Here is a 20,594-nt window from a genome sequence, read left to right as displayed (position 1 = left end):
GGCGCCCCTCTCCTCCGCTCTTAGGTCTCCTTCCCCAGCATCTTCTGCACCCCAGCCACGTTCTTTGGAATTAAAAATCAGGGGCGGAGGTGGAGGTCCTGGAACCGTAGGACCTCCGTAGGAACCGGGTCAGAGTGCTAGGCTGGACTGGCAGTACCCAGCTTGAAATCCTCCTAGACAGACGCTGGGAGCCGCCATCCCCCGCCCCTCACCACCCATCCCTGCCCTGGGACTTGCTTTCCTCTGTGGACATCTGTGCAATGAGCTTGGGCCTTCTCATTCTTTAAGTTATTTAGCTTCTGTGTGCCTCAGTTTCCTTAAGTGTATAAAGGGGGAATCAATATCTTCTCCTCAAAGAAGTGTGAAGTTTGAATGACATAATTTATGTACAGAGTTTAGAACATCGCAGGGCACAAAGTGAAGTTCACACGGATAAGATTCCTAATTCCCAGGCCTGGAACAGAGAGCTCAAAACCCAAAGTGACTGCTTTTCTCCGAAACGGCCCTTTCAGATCTTACTGAGATTCTAAAAGCCCTGAGCTTTGATCCTTCCCTCTTGACTTCAGTCCTCGGATTTCAGAACCCAAACTGTGGCCTCTATGACTCAGTTTACCCTTCCTCTCTATATAATGGCTGTATTGTGCAAGCCCACCACCACCAATCCCATCCCATCTTCTCCCCTGCTTTCCTGAGTTCTGGCCATCTCTAGTTCTGGCCCATTCCAGGGCATAGGAATCCCTGGAAGATTCCAGACAGAAGGTGGCAAAAGCTGAAGGTATTGCCTTCACCCCAGCCTCAGTTTCCCCAGTGGACCAAAGAGAAGTCATTCCCTGGGGTGGGCTCAGCAAACCCCAGTGGAAGTAAGACCTTTGGGCAATTGCCCGAGACTTCTGTAGACAGTGGGAACCATCTCTCTACCTGCCAGCCCTCAGCCTGGCACGCTGTGAGCTCTGTCTTGGCAGCCACGGTTATTATTTTTAATTTCATCCCAGGCTATCAGCAAATGCCCTTCAAGCCCAGACATTAGGAAGTTCTTCCCTCTCACCAGAACCCCCTGCCTCCCCCACCCCCTTGTATAATCCCTTCACGTGACACATGGGGTGGAGAGAAGGGGGAGCCTTGAGAGGGAGGTGCTGGGCGTCTGCCCTCCCCTAGCTTCAAGGACACACACACACCTCCAGAATTAGCCTCTATCCTCCCTTATCTGCCACACTACCTCAGGTCAGACAGATGGGAGGGGAGGTGACATTTCTCACCTCAGGGTCAGGGCCAGGAGCCCTAGGAGAGAAGTCAGTCAGAAAATCCGGTGGGCGGGGATGGAATCCTGACGTCCAAGAGAGCTGTGTGGAAGGGGGAGGGCAAATCCTGACCCCCAACGCTGCTGCCACTGTGACCTCTGACTCAGCTTACCCCCTCCTCTCTGTATAATGGCTGTATTGTGTCCAGCCTTGCAAGCCCCCCCCCCCCCACCCCACGCCACCTTCTGGAATTCTGCCCTGTATTCTAGAACCCTCTTCGCAAATCCCAGATATTTCCCACCTTCAAGGGGTAATAGAAGGTTCCCCGCCCCCGCCAGGGGGCGCCCTGGGGCGGAGGTCCCTCTGGTTAGGCAGGTCTGACGCCCCGGTTAATGACATGTTGGGGATCGCGCAGCGGCACAGAGAAGGTTGGAGACCTGCCCTAGTCCTCCCCACCCCAACCCCGGCCCCCACCCCAGAGCCAGAAAGAGGGGGGAACGCAGGGACACAGTCTTTAGAGAGACCAAGGATGTTAGTTCCGATTCATTTCAGGAACCCAGGTTCCACTATCCCCACCTAGTCCCTAACTCTGCTCCCTGACCTAAAGACTCGGTCGAGAAGGCAGCTGAAGGGTGGCAAGGATGGCCGCCCGTTCCAGAGCCCCAGCAGTCCAAGTCTCCCATTTCTCCCCCAAGAGATCCGATATCCCAATTGTACTCAAGGGCTCAGGATTCCTAAAGCTCCCAATTCGAGAGACTGAGGAGCCCCACTTTCGAACCTCTCCCCAGGACTACGGTGTCCGCGCCCGTCCTTCCAAGAACTCAGGCATTCGAGCCCCCTTTCCTTCTGCCCAGTAAAGCAGGCATCCAAGTTTTAGCCTTCTAAGATCCCTGGCGTCCTGCGCACCCCCAATTCCGCCCTGGGACCTGGCGTCCTAGCCTCTTCAGGACCCTCCCAAGGGACGCGAGTCTCGGGCTCCACCAGAGCCGCTGAACCCAAGGGGGTGTAACTCACAGATCCGGGTCAGACTTTGGCACCGGGGGGCTTCCTCCGGCTCCGGCTCGGGCTGCGGGGAGCCGAGGATGGGGCGGGGCAGGCGCCGGGAACAGGTTAGACGACGTGACTCCGACCGGAGGGAGGCGGGTCTCGGAGGGGAGGGGGAGTGGGGGGTCGCCTCGAGCACTTTGGGACTTGTAGTCCCGGAGGAGCGGGACAAGCCGGGTACGTTCCCATCCGAACTAACATAAAGCCCATTTCACAGACAGGAAGGGCGAGGTCGAAATCCAAGGGTGACCTAACTAAGTAAATAGAATTCAGACTCTCACCTCGCTGTGGTTGCAAGAGACGAAATCCTGAGTCCCTGCCCTAACCCTCCAGGCTCAGTTTCCCCCTTCTTGAATGAAGATTTGGAAACCACCGAAGAGGTAGAAAGTTACAGAGGCTGGGGGAGACACATATCCCGCCCCCAAGGCGAGAAGAGGGCCTCGCCAAAATTAGTATCCCCTCGGGTCTCTGAGCCTCAGTCTCTCCATCAGTAGAAAGAGTGGTTGGGATCTTGACAGAATTTCACAGCTACAACTCCCAAAGTTGGAGGCTGGAACTACAACTCCCAGCAGCTTCCTCAACCGACGTCCGGCGCCACCCAGTCTCACGTCCTCTGGGAACTGTAGTCCCGGAGCTCTCAGGGGCGGCTCCCGCGTGCCTCGTCCACGCACGGGAAACTGGCGATCCTGGGAAGAGGCAACCCGTCCTCTTTCGCTGACCCTCCCTCCGTTCTGGGCAGCCGCTGGCTCGCTGAGAAGGTGGGCTCCCTAGTTCTAAAGTAGGATCCGCAATCTCGGCAGAGGGGGCGGGAATCAGCGCTGACACACCGGTCAGGAATGCAGTCTGGTCACCCTGTCTAGTCACCGTCCCGCGGCTCCGCCCGTCTCCCCACGCGGCACGATTCCCGTGGGAAGCGGCGTGGGCGTGTCCCCCAACTCTGCGTCCACGTGCCGCTGTTTACACGCGCCCGGGGACAGAGACGGGGCACTGATCAGGACTTCTACTCATTCTCTCTTCCTCAAAGCCTTTGGAAATGCCCCCCACGCACGAGACTAAATCCTCGAAGGCATCGACCCGTCTCTTCTGGCCCATTGCCCCTTCCCTAGTCCGCACCGCCCCCACGCGTGTCCAGCTCGGGAGCCCAGAGTCTCCTCCCCGGGATCCACAGGCTCCTCCCCCTATATTTCCCGCTCCCCTGGAGCCCCGAAAGCCCGCCCCTGCTGGTAGTTAAAAGCCCTCATTCCTCCGCTTTCCCACCTCTCCCAGTCAAGTTCTGAACTTCCGAGACATCTGGACCTCCCTAGAAGGGTTTGTAATACTGAAACCACAGTCCTACCCACCTGAACCCTTACCTGTCTCTTTAAGGATTTCAGACCACTCGATCTTCCTGTCTCTTTAAGAATTAGGGCCTATGAATGTGGCGGCCCCTTTAAGGCAACGTTGGACCAAATCACGTCTGAAACACTGTGGGGATACCCGCCGGGACCTTGTGCGGCTCTAACTCCTCCCCACGCCCCAGACAGCGGATCAGCTGCTTTTTGGAGTAGACTTTCAGTAAAAGATGACTTTTTTCGCTTCTCGGCCGTGCACAAGTGGAAATTTTCCCTAGTTATGCTCAGAGACAGAGCGAGCTCCGAGAGACACCTCCCGCGCTCCCGTGCCACGTGGACGCTCCCAGACGAGGTCCCACCCCTGTGGTTCCACGTGGTCGGCGGCGGGGCCTGAGTTGCTCGGTCTACCTGAGGCATGGGTCCCGGGATGGCGGGGACCCCGTCCGGCGGTGAGTTGCTGCACGGCGGGCCGACAGGGTGCAGAGTTGGCCGGCGGGAGGATAAGGGGGCCCCCCAGAGCGTTCGGACGGAAAAAAGAGACATCCTGAGACCGGACCGTGCTTCTCACCCCAGTGGCTAAACCTGGGGGAAGTCTAGAAGGGTTTTCCTGGGGGACTCTGAAATGCCTCTTCTCAGCTGCTGCCCCCCGTCTCACTAAAAGAATCTGACGAAGCGGAGAGTGTATCCCCCGGGGGATAGTGGGGACGGGGAGGCATTCAGATAGAGGATATTTGAGGGTCGGGGTGAGGGGGATACTGGTGGGGAGAACTAGAGTTGGGATGGCGGATATAGGCGCGCCTCTGGGGAACAGACAGGAGAGAGGAAAGCCGTGGTAAGAGGATGGGGGCACTCAAGAAGTTGAGACCAATGGACTGATAGCGCCCTGGAGGACTGGACCGGCAGAAATGACCATTTCCCCTTCTGCAGGTGCTGCTCGGTTTTCTTGTCCCCCCAACTTTACTGCGACGCCCCCAGCCTCAGAACACAGTCGTTTCTCTTTGGAGGCATTGACCGGCCCAGATACAGAGCTGTGGCTCATCCAGGCCCCTGCAGACTTCGCCCCAGACTGGTAAGAGGTCCCATGCCAACTCCCAGGAACATTTCTCACCCCAGTGGCTAAATGAGGTGGGGTACTTAACGGGCCTTTCCTGGGGAACCCGGAAATGCTGCATCTCAACTGCTGTCCCCTGTCCCACCAAAAGAATCTGATCAAGCTTCTGCCCTCCTCTTTTTAACTTTCAGCCTCAATGGACGACTCGTGCCTCTCTCTGGCTCCCAGATTGTGAAGGGCAAGTTGGCAGGCAAGCGGCACCGCTACCAGGTTCTCAGCAGCAGTGGCCCCGGAGCTGGAGGAGAAGCAACCCTGCTGGCCCCCTCAGCGGAGGCAGGAGGGGGACTCACCTGTGCCCCGGCACCCCAGGGCAGCCTGAGGATCTTTGAGGGTCCCCAGGAATCCCTGACAGGGACTCTACTTCAGTCCATTCCTACAAGTCCTCCACCACAGATCCCCCCTGGCCTGAGGCCTCGGTTCTGTGCCTTCGGAGGCAGCCCGCCAGTCACAGGGCCTGGGTCGGTCTTGGCCTTAGGGAAGAGGAAAAAGAGGAGACACTTGCCAGAAGCCTCAGTTCCTCAGGAGGCAGTGAATGAGCATGGGGCCCTGGAGGTGGACACAGCTTTGGGGTCCCCAGAGCTGCATGTGGGGAAAAAGAAAAAAAAACAGCTGCTGAAAGAACTAGAGATGACAGAGCCATTGGCAACAGAGCCCGTTGCTGAGATGTTGGAGCCTCCGGGAGCACTGTCCCCATCCACCACCAAGAAAAAGAAAAAGAAGCCCAAAGAGTTTGTAGAAATGGTCGAGCCAGAAACAGGGATGCCAGAATCCAAAGAAAAGATGGTGGAGGAGCTAGAACTCATGGTTAAAAGGGAGCCTCTGGAAGAGACAGTCCTGTCCCCCAGAAAGAAGAGGAAGCAGCAGAAGGAGCCAGGAGAGATGGAGCCGGTGGAGGGGACGACGGCTGAGTCTCAGCTGCAGGTGAAGACGGAGCCACAGGAGGAAGCCATCCCACTGCCATCCTCAAAGAAGAAAAAGGAAAAGAGGTACAAAGGGATGAGGGAGCCAGGGCTGGAGGCGACAGAGCCAGAGGTGAAGCCTCTGGAGCTCGCAGGGGAGGTGATGGAGCCTGAAGTGCCACCTGATGTGGAGCCCCAGGCTGAGGCAGCTCTGGGATCCCCCAAAAAGAGAAGGAAGAAAGAGAAACAGCAAAATGTGATGATGGAGCCAGGGACAGAAGTGGTGGAGCCACAGGCAGAGGAGATGGAGCCCAAGCTGCCAGGTGCTGCTGAGCCTCATGCAGCTCTAGCATCCATCAAGAAGAAGAAGAAGAAAGAAAGAGGGCATCTAGCGACAGAGCCTGGGACTGAGATGACTGACCCCCAAGGCGAGATGATGGAGCCTGAGCTGCCAGATGAGGGGCAGCCTGAGGCCAGGGCAGATCCAACATCCACTAAGAAAAGGAAAAAGCAGGGCCAGAAAAGCCAGGTGCCTGAGACAGCATCCCAGGAGGAGATGCCAGAGCCCCCGCTGAATCCCGAGTCTGGGCAGGTGGCTCCCATGGGACAGGAGAGGAAGCGGAAGAAGAAGCCACAGCAGGATCCCGTGTAAGTGTCCACCGGGGAAACCGATGACTGCAACTCAGACAAGCTGAAGGTGGCCACCTGGGCCATCAGAAAGGAAGAGCAGAGAGCCCCCCTCCCACTGACCACACCAGCACACCAGCCAGAGCCTGGGCCAGAAAAAAGTGCTTTATTACTACACCGAGGACCTCCTTGGCATCTGGGGTCAGTGGGGCACTTTCAAGAAGGGCTCGTGGAAGACATCAAACAGCCTTCGGGCCTGGAGACGGGGGAGGAAGAAAAGGAACCGGTCATTAAATGAGCCATTTGTTTGATACATCAGAGTGGGCTTCTGGTTCTTTTTCTCCTGGAGGGGACACTCTGGGGGTGAGGTGAGAAGCAGCCTAATCTAAATTCTATCCCAGACGGGCTATGTGAGGTTGGGCTGGTCCCCACCCTCTCTGGGCCTTCTGAAACCTCAGAACTTTGGAATCTGAGGTCCCATTTCTTTGGGGCTCCCTCCTGCCCTTAGCCCCTCAAGCCCATTTCTCCAGGCTCTTACCTTCTGGGGTCCCAGGCCTGGGCACAAAGACAGATCTTCCCGGGATGCAGCTATGAGCTGTTCCAGAGACTGAGGAAGGTAGGAGCTAGCGGTCAGGGGAGGTGAACCCAAAACCTCCCCTGCCCCCAGCTGCTTTGTGGGTGTACAATATTCCTGGAGGACAGGGAGATCCTGCAGGAGCCGGGGGAGGCAGGAAGGATGAGGAGAGGGGACTAGGAGGTAGAAGGAAATAGGTGGGCAGCTTCCTCAAAAAGCAAAGTGGGTAGAAATGTCAGTCGGCACAAGGGAATTGTTCCTCACCCCAAAAGTAGTCAGGAGGGTCTGACTGTCCGTTTTGTTGACTGATTTGACGGTGGTCAGACATTCAGTCACCTGGAGGGAAAGGAGAGAGGAGGGCAGAGGTGGGAGAAGAAAGAAAAACAAGACTGAGCCTGTGAGGGCAGCACTGGGTCACTGCTGTGTTCCTAGGCTGCTCTGCATGCAGGAAGCGCTCAGTAATGCTTTGGGGGTGTGTTTTTTGATTATGTGTTTTGATGATTAAAAGGTCATCTCAGAGTGATCCCCAACTCGCTGAGAGGGTGCTGGTCATGAGATGAGAAGATAAAAGTCATTTATCTTGAGCTGGTTCTGCCCTGGGGAAGACTGTAGGCTCTGAAGTTGGACCGGAATTCAAAACCAGGCCCCACTGCCTTCTCCCTATGAGACCCTGGGCATAGGAACTGACCTCTCTGGGCCTATTTTCAAGCAAATGGGGGTTCTCATAACACCCTGCACAAGGGTGGCTGGGGGCATCCTCCATCACCCTATCATTGGAACCCCAGTTCAGTCCATTCAGCAAATATTCTCTGAGCACTCCCTGAGTGTCTGGTGGTGCTGGGGACACAGCAGGTCTTAAACAAACCAAGCCTGCCCTCCTGGAGCTCCTAGTCCACTGTGAGAGGCAGATCAGTTCCAGACACAGTGACCCAGACAGGCAGGGCTGCGGGGGCCCAGTGTGGGCACTTGACCTGACCTGGGGATCCCGGAAGACTTCCTGGAGAAGGAAGCATTGGAGCTGAGGCAGGGGAGAGGCCAGATCAGGCAAGCACTCCACAAAGGAACCGCATGGACACAGTGGTGACCGAATGAGGAGGCAGGGGCTAGATGGGGCTGCCGGGTCCAACAGGCGGGACCTTGGAGAGTGCGGTGGGGGCGCGGGGAGCCATGGGAGGATTTTGGCGTGTGTTTATTTGTTTAATATTTATTTACTGGGCTGTGCCAAGTGTTGTGGCATGCAGGAGGTTTAGTTGTGGCTCTCAAACTCTTAGCTGTGGCATGTGGGATCTAGTTCCCTGGCCAGGGATTGAACCCAGGATCTCTGCCATTAGGAGCTCAGAGGCTTAGCCACTGGACCAGCAGGGAAGTCCCCACCCAAGGGTTCTGAGCTGAAGAAAGCAGGCTTAGGAAGACCTTGCTAGCTGCTGTTGGGGCAGAAGTGATTGGAAGCTGAGGGTGGGGTTAGGTGGCGGGGGAGAGGTGTGACTTCAGATCAGGACTGCAGCTCAGAACCCCAGAAGGAGCTGGGGGGAGGCCCAGGCAGGGAGGGGAGGGTGCCTCACCCGGGAAACAAAGTCCTGCTCCAGCTTCTCCATCAGGAGATCGGCCGGCTTCTGCTCGTAGGCCTTGTAGGTCTCCAGGTACCGCCCGGCCTCCTCGGGGCTGGGGTGAGACATTCAGGTCAGGGGAAGAGGGCAGGGGGGTCATGTTTTACATTAATTTCATTTGCTGATGCTAGAATTCCAAACTCTAATATAGCGAAATGAATGTTCTCAACTTTGCCTAAATGTCTCCTGGTGGTAACCCCTGCTGGGCGGGCGCATTTTGACAGGTCTCTTCTAAGATGTGTGGCTAAGGGCCACAGTTTGGGAGCCTGACCAGTGGGGTTCAGGCCCCACTTCCCACCTGAGTTACTCTGGGCCAACAATTTTCATCTCTGGACCCTTGGTTGCCTCACCTGTCAAGTGGGGTGGATGCTAAGTTCTAAGTGTTAGAATTGCTCAGTCATTTCCGACTCTTTCCCACCGTATGGACTGTAGCCCACTAGGCTCCTCGGTCCATGGGATTCTCTAGGCAAGAATACTGGAGTGAGTTGCCATACTCTTCTCCAGGGAATCTTCCTGACCCAGGGATTGAACCCCGGTCTCTGCATTGCAGGCATATTCTTTACCAACAGCCACTACAGAAGAGGGGTGGATGCTAATGACAATTAAACAAGTCCACACTCCTAAGTGACATGCCTGGCACTTAGAAGCCTGGTTGCGAAATGTTAGCTATTCTGGGAGGGAGGTTTTATATGCAGTGCATCTTCAAAAGGAAAGTTCTACAAGCTGGCTGCTGCAACTAACCTCACAGTCACCATTCATGTCTCCATCAGGCACTGGGCTTTTCTGACGTGTAATTAACTGTCTCAGAAGTAGCTGAAACAACTAAGTCACGAAACGGGCCTGTCTATGTGCGTAATAGAGGAACTCAAGTTTATTCACACCAGGAAAAAGCTGGCCTTTTTCCTCAAGTGTCTGTCTTGAGGCATTTTCTTACCCTTCAAAGTCTAGCTAGAGGACAATGTTTGTTGATTAAACACTGATTTATATTCTCAAAAGAAAACTCGTTTCTCTAATTCTGTGTCTTTCTGTGGGCTTCGTTGCTTTTGCTCGAGGCGCAGAGGGGACTGTTATTGTTCTTAATCACTTGGTCAGGACATGCTGTGTCCACTTCCTCACTTTCACTTTTGTTCCCCAGTACAATCAGGACATTTTTCCACATCGGAAGACAGAGCGCGACCCCATTTACTTTTTAATAAACATTTATGTCCTCATTTGGCTGTGCCGGGTCTTAGTTGCAGCAGGCAGGATCTTCAGTTGCAGCAGGTGGTATTTAGATCCCGGACTAGTTCAGGGATCGAACCTGGGCCCCTGCCTTGGGAACACGGAGTCTCAGCCACTGAAGCACCAGGAAAGTCCCTCGACCCCATTTACTTAATGGGTCCCAAATATTCCCTAGTTTGGATGTAAAGACATGGGAAATATTCCCCGGGTGGGGGCCTAGCTGCATTCCAGGCACTGTCCAAAGCCCTTTATCTTCAGAAGCTTCTGGGCTCTCTTGAGAGATCTTGTAAGGCAGCTATTTGCAACCCATGACAATGGAGGGGGAAACAGACGAGTGGGGTTAAGTCACTTGCCCAGGATCACACAGCCGGGCTCCCCACACTCCACTGTGCTACTTCCCACAGTAAAGAGAGAGCGATTTTTCACACTTGCTTCTGTTTTCATATATAACTAATACATAAATGCATTTTTCTAAGTAGTCAAAAAGTATAGCAGTAACAAACCCCTAGGGAGGGCACAGAATGACAAATACATTTACTCTTTGGCCTCGAAACCCATCCCTGGGGTTGGGGGCAGTAGTGGGAGTGTTCCTGTAACAGCAAAACCCTGGGAATCAGCCAAGTGTCCACCAGTACAGGGCTACAGGTAGAATACTACACAGCTGAAAAAGAATGTGGATTCAGACAGTCAGTAGTAAAGTGATAGCAAATGAACTACCAAGATGTGAAAAGACGTGGAGGGGAACTTCCCTGGTGGTCCAGTGGCTAAGACTCCACACTCCCAATGCAGGGGCTCCAGGTTCGATCACTGATCAGGGAACTAGATCTCACGTGCAACTAAGAGTTTGCATCTTGAACTAATTATCCCACAAGCTTCAACTAAAAGAACCTGCATGCCACAACTAAGACCCCATACAGCCAAATGAATTAAAAAAAAAAAGACATGGAGAAACCACAGAAGCCAGTCTGAAAAGGCCTCTACGAGCTAACAGAAAATATATACTGGTCTCTGTCCCTGTTTCTGACACAGTGCTCCAAACCCCCATAAATTCCCAAGTGATAAGATCACCAAGGGCTTCTTCTGTTCCACAGAGGTGACCTTGGGTGGCTCCTAGATGGGGGGCTGGTGACTGGAAAGTCCAAGCCAGCATTAGAAGCTTGGAATTTCCCACCCCACCCCCGATCCTCCAGAGGGGAGAGGGGCTGGAAATGGAGTTAATAAGTGATCATGCCTATGTGAGAAGCCGCCATAGAATCTCAACACTAATCCTGGGACTGAGGGAGCTTCCAGGCTGGCAAACACATCCACACTGGGAGGGTGACACACTCCCAGCTCCCTGGGGACAGGAGCTCCTGTGGTCAGGACCCTCGAAGACCCTGCCCTGTGTACCTCTTTGTATCCTTTAGTGTATCCTGTAATGGACTGGTAAATATAAGTGTTTCCCCGAGTCCCGAGAGCCGTGCTAGCAAAATAATCAAACCTGAGGAAGGGTCATTGGAGGTCTTGACCTGCAGCCGCTGTTCACAGCACAGGTGATTCCCTGGGCTTGTGACTGGCGCCTGCAGCGTGCATGGGATGGGGCAGCTCTATGAGCCATAACCTGGGGGATCTGACCTTACCTCCAGGCAGAAAGTGTCAGAACTGAGCTAAACCTGAGGGGTGAAGGAGGCTCACAGGGTGAAGAGCTGCGTTAAAGAGTATGGCTGTTTTCTGCTTTAATCACCAGTCAGGTCTCCTGCTAACCAAGCATGCAGGTGCCTGTTTCTTGACGTTTTCACCAAATTAATGGGTGAAAAATAACACCGTGTTCTTCGAAAATTGACATTTCCTGACAAGCTGCGTGGCTGACAGTTTTTTCATGTCTTCTTGACAACTTGCTTTAGACTTAAAATCAGGGTTTTTTTTGGCAGCACTGCATGGCTTGCAGGATTTCAGGTCCTCAACCAGGGATTGAACCCAGGCCACCGCAGTGAAACACCAGGATCCCCTCACCACTAGGCCACCAGGGAGCTCCTGGGCTATTTTTCTTACTGATTTGTAGGAGGTCCTTTCTATATATAAATACATAGTACATGTTTAGATACAGTCCTCTGAATATAAACATTTAAATATTTTGAACTGTATAAATATAACATTTACATGTAAACATATAAATTAGGGATCTTACGACATCCCTGGTGGCGCAGTGGATAAGAATCCGTCTGCCAATGCAGGGGACACAGGTTAGATCCCTGGTCCAGGAAGACTCCACCTGCCTCAGAGCAACTAAGCCTGAGCGCCACAACTACTGAGCCCAAACTCTAGAGCCCAGGAAATGCAACTACCGAAGGGGCCTGTGAGCCGCAGCTACTGAAACCCGAGCACCCTGGAGCCGTGCTCTGCAACAAGAGAAGCCACTGCTCGCCACAACTAGAGAAAGTCTGTGAACAGCAACAAAGATCCAGGACAGCCAAAGACAAACACATAAATAAAGTTTCCTTAAAAAAACAAAAGTGAATTAGGGATCTTAAGTCTTTTGGTCACATATAGCAAGTATCTCCTCTTAGTGCGTCACTCGTCTTTTAACTTTGTCTAGAGTATCTCTTACTATCCAGCAGTTTAAAATTTTAACTTTTTCAAATCAGCCAGCCTTTTCCTTTATGGCTTCTGGGTTTTTAGTATTGCTTTGAAAGACGTTCCCAGCACAAGAACATTATATATATATACATATATATATATATGAAAGTCAAAGTCGCTCAGTCATGTCCAACTCTTTGTGACTGCATGAACTATATACAGTCCATGGAATTCTCCAGGCCAGAACACTGGAGTGGGTAGCTGTTCCCTTCTCCAGGGGATCGTCCCAACCCAGGGATCGAACCAGGGTTTCCTGCATTGCAAGTGGATTCTTTACCAGCTGAGCCACCAGGGAAGTCATATATATATATATATGATTTCTTATACTGTTACTGTAGTTTTTCTTTTTATGTCTGTAATCATCAAGATTTCGTTCTGATTATGGTGTGAGGAAGGGATCTCTTTTGCCTCTGGAAAACCAATCAAAATGGTCTTTATAAACCTAGACTTGGAATTAATTGTTCAGCCAGGTTTAATGTCTAACTCATAAGTACCTAGCATGGTCCTGGGAATTTGATCTATGTCACCTTCTTTTGTACCTATAACTGTAAGAAAGACCCTGTTTTACAGATAAAGAAATTAAAGCCCAGGGACTTTCCTGGTGGTCCAGTGGTTAAGAATCCGCCTATCCTTGCAGGGGACATGGATTTGATACCTGGTCAGGGAACAAAGATCCCATGTGTCTCAGGGCGACTAAGCCTGTGCGCCACAACTACTGAGCCTGTGAGCTCATGAGCCCGTGCTCCACAGCAAGAGAAGCCCGCAGTGAGAGGCCCACGCACCACAGCTAGCGAGCCGCCCCTGCTCGCTCCATCGCTGCAAGTAGAGAAAGCCCGTGCACAGCAACGAAGACCCAGCACAGCCAAAAATAAATAAAATATTTTAAAAAAGAAATTGACTGGACCAGGCTCACACAGGGCATTCCTGGGAGGACGAAGGAAGGTCTGGGGGTGGAAGCGGGGAGAACTCTCGGGACGGAGCCTGACCTGAGGGGAAGCCTCCATCTCACCTCCAGGCCAGGATCAGGGTACAGTCGGCCAGGACACACATCTTAGCCAGCTCCTTGAGGGCCTGCTGAGGATCTTTCTGAAAGAAGAAAACCAGAATAATGAGGGATCTGGGAGAAAGTAAGGAGTTAAAGAGTCTTAAAAGCTGAGCACCTTAGGAAGCCAAGAGCCTTTCACTCAACTGACGCTTCCTATTCTCTGATGGGGTGCCTGACCCGGGCGGGGCAGTCCCAGGACCCAGCAGTGACCAGGCCAGCTCTGACTCTGCCTTCTGGGGACTCACAGTCTGATGAGGGGGACAGACCCATCCCTAGACAGTGATGACCCAGAGTGCCCAGGGCTGAGGTGGAGAAGCCAGAGCAACATCTGTCGTACCTGGGGGATCAGGAAGAGCTTCCTGGAGGAGGGGACATCTGAGCTGGGACCTGAAGGAGGATGAGCAGTGAGGGTAACAAAGGACAGTAGAAAAGGGAATTTCAGATGGGAACAGTGTGTGCAAATGAAGGGAAGGGAGAAAGGGCTTGAGGAAATAAAATTCACTGCTATGGGGTAGAAGATGTGAAATGAAAGGCTGATCTTTGGAAGCTGAGAGATGAGCTGGGAGAGCAGGGCAGGGATTGGGTCATGCAGGGCCTTCACAGAGGGCACTGGGGGGCTGTGGGGGGGTTGGACCTCAGATCTGTGTGCTTGAAGAGCCCTCCGCTTGCAGAGGAGCAAAGCTGGAGGCCACGAGATGAGAAGAGGCTGGGGCAGAGACCCAGGCAGGAGAAGAAAGGGCCTGGATCAGGGTGGGGCTGCAAGGACAGAGAGAAAGAAACAGGTTCAAGAAGTATTTAGGTGGCAGAGGGCTGGGCCTGGTTGAAGAGGGGGTGGTGCGTGCAGAAGGAGGAGATAGGTAATCTGACCATCCCAACTCCTCGTCAACACAGCTTGCAGCTCAGATGCAAGAAACTCCCCACTGAGGTTCCTCCTTGGAAAGGACTCAACACCCACCTGGCCACCAGGAGGTCCAAGGCTCCCCATTTCACAGATGGGGACACTGAGGCCCGGGGGAGTGACCCCTGCTTACCACGTCCACCTGGACGAGCAGGACCCGCAGGGCATAGTTCTTCCCTAGGCTCTGCAGCCGCTGGTGGATGTAGTCTGGGTGGAGGTTGTGGTAGCGGAGGCTGTGGGGTGCGGGGAGAGAGGGGTTGGGAGGTCTCTGGCTGAGACACCCCAGACGCCCTCCTTCCCTCTGGCTGGAGGGCTTGGAGAATGAGGCAGACAGGCTGGCCGGGCTCTGAGGCTCAGAGAGGTTCAGTGACTTGCCCAAGGTCACCCTTCAAGAAGGGATCACAGTGGGGACTGGCAGTGAGGGCTGTCTGGCTCTGGCTCCCTGGAAGGGTGGACCCCCAGATTCTTCACCAAGGAAGAGAAGACCTCTGGGTTTCGGGTGGAGCACAGGAGACCCTAGAGACCATTCGTTCCCGGGGGGTTAGGGTCACGGGGCGCTGCACAGCTGGTCTGGGGAAGCAGGGCCCACCTACCCGCCCCCAGGAATGCCTGCTTTGGCCTCTGAGGGTGCTGGCAGGGAGGGGTGGGGCAGCTTTGCCACCCAGGAACAAAGGGGCGTCTCTGCCCAGCAGCCGCCAGCTCCATATCCCACAGGGAGGACAGGAACTTAAGAAGTTTAACTTCCCGTCTGGCTCTGTCTGGAGAAGGGCCCCTAGGAGTGGAGGGGGAAAACTTGTTTAACTGGTGAAGGATACAGAAACCTTGGCTCCAGTTCTGAGGGTCCGTGACATGAGGCCCCCTCCTCCCTCAGATGCAGGAGTTCGGGCCCCCAGCCTCTCCTCCCTCAGACCCGGGACCTTAGCTCTTGTTCTGGGCACTTGTGGGCCAAGATCCCTGCCTCCTCCACAGGGTCACACCGAGGCCCAGAGGTGACAGGGCTGTGCATGGAGGTCCCCCGATTCCCGACAGCCCAGAACACCGGAGCACTCACCTGAGGAAGAGGGCACAGGTGCTCTGGCCCAGCACGTAGTCGGGGAGCACGTCCCCGAACTCCCAGGGCACGTTGCGCACGAACCTCAGCACTGGGTTGCCCCTCTGGGCGGAGGGAGGAGCAAAGCCATTAGCGGGGGGCCCTGGGGCCACCCCACCCAGCGCCACCCCAGGGCCGTCCTCCCACCGCTGCTCCACCCCTCCCCACCCTCCTCCTGCTCAGCACCCGGGCTTCCCCAGCTCTGCTCTCCTCTCCCCAGACACCCCCTTCCTCTACCTGGACTGTTCTAGGTGCTCTGGCCTAGGCCCCTCCTCCCCGGCCCTGTTCTTTAGTCGCTTCAGTCATAGCCTGGCTTCTCTGGTGGATTTTCCAGGCAAGAATACCGGAGTGGGTGGCCAATTCCTTCTCCAGGGGATCTTCCTGACCCAGGGATGGAACTCACGTCTCCTGCATTGGCAGGTGGATTTTTTACCACTGAGTCACCAGGGAAGCTGCCCCTGGCCCTCAGCCTTAACCAAAGGGTCCCTGGATCTCCCCCAGCCCCAGCTTACATGTCCTGTGGCCCACTGGACACCTACCTCACTGGCCCCCGTACCTGCTCCACGTCCCAGCCCCAACTCAGGGATGGCCCCACCATCCAGAGATCCAGGGCTTCCTTCTCCCTCCCCTCCCCCAAGTGGGACACTGAGCTTCTAAGCATCCCCCAGAAATGCTTCCCCCTCCAGCTCCCACCCCACCTCCTCCTGGTCCCCTGCCCCTCCTGGCTACCCTCCAAACAGGAGCCAGACAGCTCTTCCTAAAGCACAAGCCTGCCCTTCCCTGCTCTAAGCCCTGCTGTGGCTCCCCAGTGCGCTCAGAAGCTCCTCACAGTGCCTGTGACCCCCCACAGGGTTAGACCCCTGGCGTCTGCTGAGCAGACGCCTCCCTCTAAACACCCCCTCACACTCTACTCTGCAGCCCAGGATGGAAATACTCTGAGCAAGTCAAGCACTGATCTATTCATAGGTATCTGAGAACCCACTTTGTGTCTAAGTCTGACCAAGAGGACACAGATCTCGGCCCCTGTGGGGGACACAGACATTAAACAGAAGCATCTTGGGGGACTTCCCTGGAAGCTCAGTGGTAAAGAATCCACCTGCCAATGCAGGAGATGCGGGTTCGATCCCTGGTCTGGGAAGATCCCATATGCTGTGTATCAGCTAAGCACATGCGCCACAACTGCAACTATCAAGCCTGGGAACCACAACTACGGAGCCCGCATGTGGCAACTACTCAAGCCCATGCGCTCCAGAGCCTGCTCTCTGCAACAAGAGAAGTCACCGGAGTGGGATGCCCAACTAGAGAGTATCCCAACTAGAGAGTAGCCGCCTCTTCCCACAACTCGAGAAAGCCTGTGTGCAGCAACAGAGACCCAGCACAGCGCCCTCCAAAAAAGCACCTGGGGGATGAACATGTAATCATCAAGTGAAGTGGAATTCAGCTCGAATAAGGGTGTGGGATCTGCTCTCGTGGGGGGAGGAAGGGTGGTGTGTGGTCAGAGAAGCTGGGGTGGGAAGGGTCTGCAGCCCTGGGGCATCTCGAACTGAGACGCCAGGAGCCGTGGAAGGGCTTTGGGTAAGGGAGAGGCGGATCCGATTTGAATTTTTAAAGGATTGTTCTGTCCACTTCCCACCCTCCTAGAATGGCCAAAATCCAAAAGACCAGCAATGACAAGTGGGGGTGATATGGCAGAAATGCAATCTTCATCCATGGCTGGTGGGAACATAAAGTGGTGCAGTCTTTTAGAAGACAGTTTGGGGGTGCCTGAGAAAGTTAAACACAGCATTGCCACATGACCCAGCTAATCTACACCTAGATAAATACCCAAGAGAACTGGAAACATGTCCACACAAACACTGGTACCTAAATGTCCACAGCAGCATTTTCATAATCAACGAAAAGGATAAACCCAAATATATATACCCAGTATATACCTAGGGTATAAAACCCAAATGTATATACCTAGGATATACCTCAAGGTATATCCTAGAGGTGGAATTGTTGGGCCATATGGTAACTCTATGTTTAAACATTTGAGGAACTACCAGGCTGTTTTCCAATGTGGCTGCACCGTTTCATATTCCCACCAGCAGTGCACGGGGATTCCGGCTCCTCCCCACCCTCCCCACCCTTGGCATTGTCTATCCTTGAGATTCGAGCCATCCTAGTGGGTACAAGTGGTGTCTCACTGTGGTTTGGGCTCCCTGATGGTTCACAATTTTGAGCATCGTTTCATGTTCTTGGATCTTACTGTTATCTTCATGTACTGCTGCTCTCTCCCTCCAGAAGGCCAGCCCTGTCAATGACAGAGGCTTTATCTCCTGTCCCCAGAGCCTAGAACAGCATCAGGTAAACTCTGACCATCTATGTGGATTATAAGTGGCTCAGAGGGGTTAAGTCACTTGCCCAAGAAGACACAGCTGCAATGTGGCAGAGCAGGACTCAAACTCGGGCCTGTGTTCAATAGTTTTTTAATAAATGGACAAAACTGGGGTCAGGAGACATAGCTGCATGAATACAGTCACACCCCCAACCAGAACAGTGGGGGCAGGACTTTCCTGGTGATCCAGGGTTTAAGATTTTGAGCTCCTAAAGCAGGGGGCCTGGGTTCGATCTCTGGTCAGGGAACCAGATCCCACCTGCTGCAACTAAGATCTGGTGCGCCCAAATAAATATGTATATAAATATCATTTTTAAAAAAAGAGTTGGGGCATTATGGACTGAATGTCTGTGTCTCCCCAAAATTCATAGGCCAAATTCTAACCCCCAATGTGATGATACGTGCTGTGTGCCACGTTACTTCAGTCGTGTCCAATTCTACTCAACCCCATGAGCTGTAGCCCTCCAGACTCCTCTGTCCATAGGATTCTCCAGGCAAGAATACTACAGTGGGCTGCCATGCCCTCCTCCAGGGGATCTTTCCAACGCAGGGATCGAACCTGCGGCTCCTGCATTGCAGGCGGATTCTTTATTAGGAGGTAAAGGCAGGTGATAAGGTCATGAAGGCGGAAGTGTCATGAATGGGATTAGTGTTTTTATAAAAGAGACTCCAGGAGTTCCTCGCCCCTTCTGAAGCTGTGAGGACACAGTGAGAAGACAGCTGGCTATGAACCAGGAAGTGGGTCCTCACTAGACATGGAACCTGCCAGCACCTTGATCTTGGACTTCCCAGCCTCCAGAACTGTGAGAAATAAATGTTCACTGTTTAAGCCACTAGTCTACGGTATTTTTGTTAGAACAGCCTGAAAGGACTAGGACATGGGGCATCCTCAACCCACACACACTAGCTGAATGGATGACTGGCGCTGTTGAGAGCACAACGGGTGGAACTCAGACCTTCCTTGCCAACCAGAAAGCCCTTGCATTTCCCACCAGAAAGTCCAAAGCCCCACTTCTCCATCCCCGTCCTCACCTGCCGGGGGCTCACAATGATGCTGTTGGATTTTGCTCCTGGTTTGGGGGCCTCTCCTGCCAGGGGTTCTGGCCCAACAGGGCATGTGGCTTCAGCCCTGCCTGGAGGTCCAGAGAGGGCGTACTCAGCATAGGTCTGAGGGCCTGGCGGGGGTGAGGTCTCCACGGTGGGCAGGCTCCGTGTGGATCTGAACAAAGGCTTGGCCTGTGGGAAGAGATGTGAGTGGTCACACGAAGTCTGAATCCAGCCACTTCTTCCTACCTCCTCCGCTACTACTACCCTGGTCCCAACCACCTTCTCTCCCTTGGGCCACTGCAGTCACTTCCTCTCCAGTTCCCTCACTGGCCTTTTATCTCCTAGTCTGCTCCCCACACTGAGTCATACCATGTCCCTCCTCTGCTCTGAGCCCCGAGGTGGCTCCTGCCTTAGAGTAAAAGCCAAAGCTGTCAGCACAGCCCTCCAGACTTTTAAAGAGCTGTCCCTACCCCTCAGCCTCAGGGATCTCACTTTCTATCTCCTCCCCCCTGGTTTTCTCTACTCCAGCCCCACTGGCCTTCTACCTGCCCTAAAATGCATCAGGTTTTCTCTGACCTCAGGGCCTTTGCACTGGCTGTTTCCTTCTGCCCCATATCACATAGCTTGCTCCCTCACCTCTTTCACATCTCAGCAAAAGCATCATCTCCTCCAAGAAGCCCTCCCTTGACTGTTCTATATCTAAAGTATCTCCCATCACACCCTATATCCTTAGCTTACTTTCTTTTTCTTCATAGCACATAGGTGGCAGCCTTAGCACCAGCCAATTGTGTTCCTGTGGGGTTGAGAATTCAGTGCTGCCAGATCCTTTATTTACCAAAAAATGTTAGATGTGCAGACTTATTTTAAAATCGTAAAACCTTCCCATTCTTAAAGTTCAGCAATAAATTCATGCTTTTGCAGAACCAAGGTGCTGACCACGTGAAACGTTCCAGAACTAGTCCCCTTGGTGCCAGTTCTCTAACTGCCTTAGCCCTCCTATGACATTTTACAGATAGGGAAACTGAGGCCTGCGTAGGTCAAAGGACTGTTTTCTCAAGGTGAGCCAGGCCCCAACATTTCCTAACCACACTGAGGTCCTACAGGCCCCTTCCTCCTAACCAAGCCCACCAAGCCTCTCAGCGGTTCCCGCATCTCCTCGTCCTACCCCAGGAGGAGGGACCACACCCTCGTCCATAGGAATAAGGAATTTCTTCCTTGCGGGTGGGCCGGCGGGCTTTTGCACTGCCTCTCCATCCATAGCAAACTCCTCTGGGGCCTGAAAATGAAGACGTGGTGTTGGGAGCCAATGAGACATCGGCATTCCCCAGCAGGAACTCACCCCCCAAGTCACAGTCGCCCCCCTCCCGCCCCCCGCAAAAAACAATCCCAGGGCTTGATAGCGTCCAGCTCCAGACATCCAGGGAGGGAGCTAGGTTCTATAAGGCCCCGCCCCAACCAGCCACCACCTCCGGCTTGCCCCGCCCCCTACCGGTCCATACTTTCCACTCGCCACGCCCTCCAGGGCCCCAACCTTCTTTTCTCCCGCCCTCACAGTTCCCCACCTTCCGTTTGCCAGGCCTGACCACTGTCCCCAACCATCCGTCCGCCCCGCCCCCAGGGCTCGCACCTGGATGCCTTCCCCTCGCTCCACCTCCTCAATCGCTGTACCGATTGACTGGCAGCTGCCAATCGCCACCGGCAATCTCCACCCCCGACCCCTCTGGTCCTAGCCCGGCTGTCTTAGCTCCCCGAGGACCGACCTCCTCTCCGGGCCGCGAAGAAAAGACCGAAGGGAGATAGAGGTTTCCCACCGCCCCCGCGGCCAGCGCGGCCCCAGGCTCGCCGCACTTCCGGCCTCTCTAGCCC

The 20,594-nt window shown here is 54.1% G+C and overlaps 3 protein-coding genes across 6 annotated transcripts in view; 1 reads left to right on the top strand and 2 right to left on the bottom strand.

Annotated features, from left to right (window-relative positions):
* PPP1R13L (protein phosphatase 1 regulatory subunit 13 like) overlaps positions 1-3,700 on the bottom strand; it is a 16,201-nt gene extending 12,501 nt beyond the window's left edge. The window contains exons 1-2 of one of the 3 annotated variants that reach the window (XM_070450691.1): positions 2,253-2,367; positions 1,257-1,340 (exon numbers count right to left, since the gene is read on the bottom strand). The gene's annotated coding sequence lies outside the window, so the exon portion shown is untranslated. Of the gene's footprint in view, positions 1-1,256; positions 1,341-2,252; positions 2,368-3,634 lie in introns of those variants that run through there. The other 2 variants (XM_070450692.1, XM_070450690.1) reach the window with 2 other exon arrangements.
* POLR1G (RNA polymerase I subunit G) overlaps positions 1-6,563 on the top strand; it is a 15,893-nt gene extending 9,330 nt beyond the window's left edge. The window contains exons 2-4 of the mRNA XM_020898138.2: positions 3,683-4,062; positions 4,541-4,682; positions 4,856-6,563. Coding sequence (XP_020753797.2) covers positions 4,029-4,062; positions 4,541-4,682; positions 4,856-6,275 — 1,596 coding nt within the window. The 5' untranslated portion in view covers positions 3,683-4,028 and the 3' untranslated portion in view covers positions 6,276-6,563. The remainder of the gene's footprint in view (positions 1-3,682; positions 4,063-4,540; positions 4,683-4,855) is intronic.
* Positions 6,398-20,594, bottom strand: ERCC1 (ERCC excision repair 1, endonuclease non-catalytic subunit). Of its 2 annotated transcripts, none has more exons than XM_020898143.2 (10): positions 20,489-20,594; positions 19,894-20,004; positions 18,714-18,917; positions 15,263-15,366; positions 14,345-14,444; positions 13,278-13,354; positions 8,387-8,486; positions 7,089-7,160; positions 6,789-6,857; positions 6,398-6,506 (listed from the first exon to the last, which is right to left on the bottom strand). In XM_020898143.2, exons 2-10 carry the CDS (start codon positions 19,984-19,986, stop codon positions 6,453-6,455), a joined length of 873 nt encoding a protein of 290 aa, XP_020753802.1. In that variant the 5' UTR covers positions 19,987-20,004; positions 20,489-20,594; the 3' UTR covers positions 6,398-6,452. The 2 variants fall into 2 exon arrangements, with proteins under 2 accessions (XP_020753802.1, XP_020753803.1); XM_020898144.2 differs by having other exon boundaries at positions 20,356-20,583.

Source organism: Odocoileus virginianus, chromosome 20 (assembly GCF_023699985.2).
Source record: "Odocoileus virginianus isolate 20LAN1187 ecotype Illinois chromosome 20, Ovbor_1.2, whole genome shotgun sequence".
Classification (NCBI taxonomy): domain Eukaryota; kingdom Metazoa; phylum Chordata; class Mammalia; order Artiodactyla; family Cervidae; genus Odocoileus; species Odocoileus virginianus.
This window is presented reverse-complemented; position numbering and strand designations above follow the sequence as displayed.